Source organism: Alternaria atra (assembly GCF_907166805.1).
Source record: "Alternaria atra isolate CS162 genome assembly, contig: 25, whole genome shotgun sequence".
NCBI lineage: Eukaryota > Fungi > Ascomycota > Dothideomycetes > Pleosporales > Pleosporaceae > Alternaria > Alternaria atra.
The window spans coordinates 159,073-166,785 of NW_025091323.1; the positions used below are offsets into that span (position 1 = coordinate 159,073).

At 50.5% G+C, this 7,713-nt stretch overlaps 2 protein-coding genes across 2 annotated transcripts; one reads left to right on the forward strand and one right to left on the reverse strand.

Moving 5' to 3' along the window:
- Positions 1 to 990: 990 nt before the first annotated feature.
- Positions 991 to 4,475, forward strand: ALTATR162_LOCUS5073 (uncharacterized protein; the record flags this gene model as incomplete). The annotated part of the gene is made up of 2 exons (XM_043312690.1): positions 991 to 1,862; positions 1,913 to 4,475. 2 exons carry the CDS (start codon positions 991 to 993, stop codon positions 4,473 to 4,475), a joined length of 3,435 nt encoding a protein of 1,144 aa, XP_043168625.1.
- A 1,891-nt stretch (positions 4,476 to 6,366) lies between these two features.
- ALTATR162_LOCUS5074 (uncharacterized protein) lies at positions 6,367 to 7,179 on the reverse strand (the record flags this gene model as incomplete). Its single annotated transcript, XM_043312691.1, has 1 exon — positions 6,367 to 7,179. One exon carries the CDS (start codon positions 7,177 to 7,179, stop codon positions 6,367 to 6,369), a length of 813 nt encoding a protein of 270 aa, XP_043168626.1.
- Between the last annotated feature and the right edge of the window lie 534 nt (positions 7,180 to 7,713).

Consider the following 7,713-nt stretch of genomic DNA (forward strand, 5'->3'; position numbering starts at 1 on the left):
GCTTGATTGGCTTGATTGTTGACAAGTCTGGGTGTTGGGCTTTAATTTGTCCTAGCTGTGTGGCTGTGAGACGCTTGCGAACACAAGCCATGCCAAACCAGGCTAGCTTGATGAACCTCAACCACGGCTGCACTAGCTACGATCCTCAGCCTGTTCACCCACACCGTGTTCTATCACTCATGCAAACATCGATAGTGAACGCCTCTAATACCTCCACACACACGCCTCGTCTCAGTACTTACATGTACTTTCGCGCCGCTCACGCTACGCAACTGTGCCTTCTCCATGCGTCTTTTGCAGCTCCAGGGTGCCGGTAGCTTCAGCCTTGTCGAGATTCAAGGCAAAAACGTTCCGCCCTATGCCATTCTCTCACATAACTGGGGCCCTAGCAACGAGGAAGTCACATACCAGGACCTGCTTAACGGTACAGGCGAAGGGAAAAGTGGTTACGATAAGCTTACCTTCTGCGGGGAGCAGGCTGCAAGGGATGGCCTCGATTACTTCTGGATCGACACCTGCTGCATCGACAAGTCTAGCAGTGCAGAGCTATCAGAGGCAATCACATCTATGTTCCGTTGGTATCGCGATTCAAGCCAGTGCTACGTCTTTCTGTCAGATGTCTCGATTAAGAAACAAAAAGCGGATTATAATATGTTCAGCTTTACCTGGGAGCCAGCTTTTCGAAAAAGCCGATGGTTTTCACGAGGCTGGACGCTTCAAGAACTCCTGGCTCCGTCTCTAGTCAGGTTCTTCTCGAAAGAGGGTAAGCAACTAGGCGACAAGTTGAGCCTGGAGGAGCTCATCCATGAGATTACCCACATTCCTGTCCTTGCCCTTCGAAACGCGCCGTTACGTGACTTTAAGGTTGAGGAGCGGATGTCGTGGACGAAGAAGCGCCAGACCACTCGGGAAGAAGACAAAGCATACTCACTGCTGGGCATATTTAACATCAGTATGCTACCGATTTATGGAGAGGGGAAAGAACGTGCCATGAAGAGGCTGCAGAAAGAGATAAGGGATTCTTTAGAGAGTGCGGCTGCTACACTTCTTCAGAGTGACAAAGAACACAATCCGACCCAAGATGCATGGCTTAACAAGATACACCACTGGCTATCGGCGCCAGACCCCTCTACAAACTACCAGAAAGCGCTCAAGCAGCGACAGCATAACACGGGCCTCTGGTTCCTGGAGGGCGAACGGTATGCGAGATGGAAGACAGACACTGCGTCGTCTCTGTGGCTGTACGGCATCCCGGGCTGCGGCAAGACGATCCTGAGCTCGACCATCCTACAGGACCTTCTCCAGCACCGCGACAGTAATCCTAGACATGCAGTTGCATACTTCTATTTCGACTTCAACGACGTGCAGAAGCAGGACGCCGAGCCAATGCTGCGCTCACTAATCTGCCAACTCTCGCGTCAGGCTATTGACGTCCCTGCAAGTCTTGACGCCCTCTTCTCCTCCTGTGAGGACGGAAAACGACAACCGTCGCTCGATGCACTCCTACAGGTAGCGTGCCGAACGATGCAGCAGTTGCCACAAGTCTACGTCATGCTTGACGCATTAGACGAGTGCGCCCAGCGTACCGAGCTGATGGAAATGCTCGAGACCATCACTGGCTGGCAGTTCCGAAACATGCATCTGATCGTGACAAGCCGGCAAGAGCGAGATATCGAGAGCTCACTCGAAGGTTTTGTGGATGTACGGAACAGTATCTGTCTCCAAAGCGACATAGTCGACAAAGACATACAGCAGTACGTTCGGCAGAGGCTTTCTGACGACAAGGGCTTGAGCAAGTGGGGCAAAGACGTCTTCCTCCGGCAAGAGATCGAGACGGCTCTGATGGAAGGTTCCAAGGGAATGTAAGTCTCTTGACAAGTTCTTGAACGTGTGACGCTGATGGCTGTGCTAGGTTCCGATGGGCCGTGTGCCAGCTGGACACGCTGGGCAAGTGTCGCAACCGAGCAGACCTGCGCAAAGCACTGGCAACACTACCGCCGACACTGGACAAGACGTACGACCGGATCCTATGTGCCATTGCTGCAGAAGATGCCGTGTACGCCGTCCGCGTGCTGCTATGGCTGGCATTCTCAGAGCGACCGCTCACGGTAGACGAAGTCGCAGAGGTGGTCGCTATCGACGTGGCACGCGATCCTGCATTCAATCGAGATGAGGTGCTCGAAGACCCTCTGGAGGCCCTAGACATCTGCTCTAGTCTTGTTACCATCGCAACAGACAACGGTAACGGAAGGCTGCAGTCAACCATGCAAGTCGTTGTGCTTGCACACTACTCCGTCAAGGAGTACCTCGTCTCCGACAGGATCCAGCGAGGCCAGGCAGCGCGATACAGCATGCAACCTGCGGCGTGCCACAGTACGATAGCTAGAGCGTGTCTGGGATACCTTGGTCAGTTCCAGAAGTCCGAACCCATGATGGAGGATACGTTGGGCGAATGCAAACTAGCACGGTACTCGGCGGAGTTCTGGTTGAGCCACGCACAGAAAGCAGGGGATCGAGCAGCGGAAACGAGCCAGGCTGCACTTCATCTGCTGTCAAGGGACAATGCTGCGTACTTGAACTGGATTCGAATACATGATCCGGAGAGACCCTGGAGCGAGCCCGATCTGGGAAGAAGATTAGAGGAAACGCCAGCTCCGTTGTACTATGCAGCACTCTTTGGTTTACAAGAAGTGGTAAGCCTGCTGATTGATGAGAGCGCCGACGTCGACGTGCAGGGTGGACACTACGGCAACGCACTCCAAGCGGCTTCATGGGAAGGTCACGAAGCGGTGGTGAGGTTGCTGCTCGATAAGGATGCCGACGCCAACGCGCAGGGTGGAGTCTACGGGAACGCACTCCAGGCTGCTTCAGCTAAAGGACACGAGCAGATTGCGAAGTTACTACTTGGTGCTCATGCTGCGGTCAACGCCCAGGGTGGACACTACAGCAACGCACTGCATGCCGCTCTTGTAGGCACACATGAAACCACAGTCAGAATGTTGCTTGAAAGAGGTGCCAATGTTGGTCTGGACTTACGGTTGAAAGGCGCCATGCATCATGCTCTGAACAATGGAAGTTGCATGCCTTCGCTGGTCCGTGTGCTGCAGCAATATGGCGCTCCATTAGACACAATCGACGTTGATAACATGACTCCGTTGCATTATTGCGTAAAATTCGGATACAAGACCATGGCGAGGCAACTCATCGATGCAGGAGTACCGATTGACTCAAGAGTTCATCGACAGGCATGGCCTAGCGAAGTCAGCAAATCAATCTCTGGTAAAGAGGAATCTATGCTTCCAGCTTCAGGATCAGTCGCAAACGGTCTGACTCCTCTACACTTCGCAGCTTTGACTGGCAATCTTACGATGACTAAGTTCCTTCTTGAGCATGGTGCCGACCCCAATGCTCTTTCTGACTATGGCGAAACTCCTTTACATCTTACGCTACGCACCACGCTTTTTGGAACGAGATATCAAGATGATTGGACGGATTCGTATCTCAGGGCAGAAAGTCTACAGGATTTCTTGGACTTCGAAGAAGACGATGTTGATGCCGTCCTTGCGGAGATCTCTCTCAAGCGTGAAGGGGTGCTCGATGCACTGCTTTCAGATCCTAGGATTTCTCTTACAGTAACGGATTGCAAAGGCGAAAGTCCTCTGCACTGCATCCAATACGGGAAACCGGAAACTGCGACCTTGGTCCAAAACTTAGTCTTGAGAGGAGCGGATCCGTTCAATCGCAACTTAAGTCAACAGAGCCCGTTGCATTTTGCCAGTAAAGCTGGTGATCATGTATCAGTTAGAACCCTGCTCCTTTTGGGTGCGAAAGTGGCATTGACGGATGAGCACGGCCTCAATGCACTCCATTACGCAGCTCAAAGTGGAAATCACGAGACCATAATCGCTATTCTGGAGACAGAAGAGGCGAGGGAAGTCAACCTTGTAGCGTTGAAGGACAAGTGTGGACAGAACGTGCTCCACCATATGTTATCCACAGACTCCATAAAGTACGTAGAGACGGTACGGTCGCTACTTGATCAGGGGGCGGACGGTTCAGAGCTTGATAATTCTGGGATTTCCCCTCTAGCAAGATTCATCAAAAGCTCCATGTTGCGAATCGATTTCGAGATCTGCAGGTCGCTCCTTGAGATCAAGGGTAATGTGTCGTTTGTCGACTGTGACGGGCAAACCCTTGGACATCTGTGCGCCAGGACGTTCGACTTTGGGGTTCATATACTGAAACTTCTTGTTGAGCACGGTATCGATCTAGTCAAGAGGGACTATGATGGAAGAACGGTGCTACACCGTGCCGCCATATGCGGCTCCCTTACTGAACAATCGCTGCAGTTTCTAGTTAACGTCATCGGCATTCAGGCAGACGAAGAAGACACATTTGGTCGAACTGCTTTGCAATACGTTACTGAGCTAGCTGCAGAAGATCGCAGCCTCAACACCTGGGACTCCAAACGTTAGGAAAGGACTAGCGACATCTTGCAAAGATCTCGCGCCGACTGTATGATCGAGTCTTGCCATCATACGCCTAACTCTTCGAAGACTTGTTCAGTGCATATTTCTCCCTACTGCCACGAGCAGGATAGGGCACAATAGGTATGAATACAAAACCCAAGGTGGAAGGAAAGCTGGACCTTACATGCAGTGGAAGTTGATAGTTTCGCCATTCGCCCAAAATACAACAATGACATCGAAGCCCACACAATTTGTTCATATCTCCAGTAACGACAGTTGGCATGAGGAAACTCAAAGTCTCGCCCCCAAGTATTGGACTTGGCTTGAACCTGGACCTGGTACCACGTGCTGCGACGGTGGGCTGGTGTGGCCGTGTGCCGCTAATCTAGCTCATAACTTACGATCACACCAGGTCGACGATGGAGACTTGCCAATTCCGATGGATATGTTTATCCCGTGCAAGATCCTCAAGCGCAGCCTCTGAACCAGCTGGTTCAAGGCCATTAGACAGGGATAACATATCTTCCCTCTGGTCATGGCTAGTTAGATCACCGGCTAATAATCCGCGATACAGCTCGTTTAGTGTGTCCGGGTTGCGAGTGTCATTGGAAGTTTGTCTAAGGCTTCGCGGAAGTCTTGCATGCGACTACGGCCCGGACAATCTTTAATTATGTGCCCTTGTCTTTGGCCTTGTAACAGAATATCTTAGTGATGCATCCTATTATATCCAGCAAAGACTCAAATATTATGCAACGGACTAAAATGTGTGCAAGTTGATGTTTTGTGTCCCGGATAGAGACCTAAGCGCATTGTCGTTAGTGAAGTGTTTGCCGGGCCGAAACGGAAGTCGTACATTTACCACAAGCCTCGCAGTTGAGACAACGCTCCATCTGTCTTGTGACTCTTCGTTATCAATTGCCATTTTCCCTCACCGACTCTTTTCTTACGCTTTTCTGCCGTCACAGCATCTTCCACCGCCGCCGGAATAACAGATAGGATAGGCGCTTGTATACGTAAGCGTCTCTCAGCCAACAGCGAGGATAAATATATGTCCAACACCGCCACCGCTAGCGGGAGGGTGGCCGACCCGCACCAGCCACAGGGTTGTATTGCTGACAGATTTTTGATCGAAGACATGTACTATCCCCCACTACGGAGTGAGAACCACTGTGTTACGAGAAAAACCATACGTACTTAGAACAGTAAGCAGTAGAACTACTTTCTATATAGCTTTACCTATATAATGTTTTTCTAGCCAAGTACAACAGTCTTTCTTGATCTCCTCACAGCTGCTAGTAGAAAAACACCAATGTTATCGCCGCCTCCGCGCCTGATTTGAGAAGGGCCTTGTCTCATAGAAACGGTAGAACATCTCTCCTCTAGTTTTACCGCTTGCCCTGTACCACTTCTAGCAGTCACAAAAATGTAGCATGAAGCCCTTCAGCCTTGCTGCCATGCTCGTAACCCAACTTTAGCCCTGTGGCGGTGATACGATGATAATTCATGCAACGCCGTTACCACCTGTCGGTATCTTTTCGTTAAGTGAGCGAGTCAGGCCATTTCGAAACGCTATTGGCGCGTTCATGGAACAATCACTCATAATGTAAGCACATCGAGCATCAGCCTAAGCCTGTAGCTGAAAACCATCATAAAATAGAAGGAGACCATAACAATCATCCGAGGTTGTTCTCTACTGTGATGAGACATGCCAGCCCACAGACTACGAGTAATTACTCTTCCATCTCCAGCATAATACATCTGACGATGCTGATACTAATCTTCTCTCGAACACGTAAGGACAAGTTGCACACAGGACAAGAGCGACAATATAATCTTTTCAGATGTAAAATTTTTGGTTAAATGAAAATCGTGGATCGGTCCAGTCAGTGGCTTCCTCTTACACACCGGAACTAGGAATGACTTGCTGGACATCGACGTTAACCTCGAATATGCGCCAGCCATATACTGCGATCTCATTCATTGTAACCACAACCCAAAACGGCTCGTTTTCCGAATCTGTGATCACTGTCTTGTCCGCATTATCTTGATATCTTTCATCCAGAAGGTCGTAGAAGCTATGAATGTCTTCCTCGGAAAATGACGATCCTCTCCGTACGATAGCGCTCCTGCTAGCAGTTCGCAAAAATATGGTAAATGCTGTACGTGGCCCGTTCCATTGCGATTCGAAGCAGAACTTCAGCAGATCTTTAGATATGCGCTTGTCTTCTATTGTGAGCAACATTTTTTCTGGATCCCAGGACGGCTTGTATCCCCACAATCCTCTGTCCTCGGCAATATTCAACCCTGTTCCATTTCGTATGTGGTACCCTATGCCTCGCAAAGTCTGAGATTCATTGATGATAATCTGACGACAGCCCAAGAAGTACCCTCGTGATCTTCGGCCTTCCTCTTCTGGGACAATAGTAACTTTTTGAAGGACTGACCGAGCGGCGACCCTCGGACCCACAATCACAGAGCTGTATAACAACTCGTCGCGCAAAGCCTCCGCTCGTCCTACACGCGGTTTTGAAGTGGCACTCAGGACGGGTAAGAAGAGAATGATACCGACGAGCTCAGCGTCTGTACCTGGTGAACAGCTGAGCAGCCCAACCCAACCAGTATGTTCATTGGAACCGGTGAGAGCCTTTTTCGAGGGCGGTGGGCATATTGGCACCATAGGAAGTTCGATTTCTAGACCGTGGTTCGTCATGTTGAACGAAGAGTCGCGTTCTGTCGCACGGACCAAGTTCCCACAGCTTTCAAAGTCCTTGGGCGAGCTTGCTAAGATAGGGCTGTGGGAAGACGACTGCTCGAGATCTGGCACTAGTGGATAGCGCGTTTCAGCGTCTAGACCCCATGCGAGAATAGAGTCATCACTGCAGGTTCTCAATATCTCTTCCTGGAGGCGAATAAAAGCACGTTCTCCTTCCCCATACAGCAGCGGCATGTTAACGTTGAATATTCCAAGAAGGCAATACGCCATGTCTTCTGCTCGAGTTGTGATCCGTCGCGACGCCCACGACATCCTTTTGGCGACGCTAAAGGAGTTCAGTCTCTCCCTTATACCATGGGAACTCTCCGGTTCTGCGAGTGCCTTCGCATCAATAGCTGCTATCTTAGATATCCAGCGCGCATACTCTGACTTTGTGCCTAGCATGTTCCAGCTTCGGTCATAGAAGATCACGTCTCTAGGTGCTAGCAGCTCTTGTAGCGTCCAGCCTCGGGTAAACCATTTGCTTTTCCT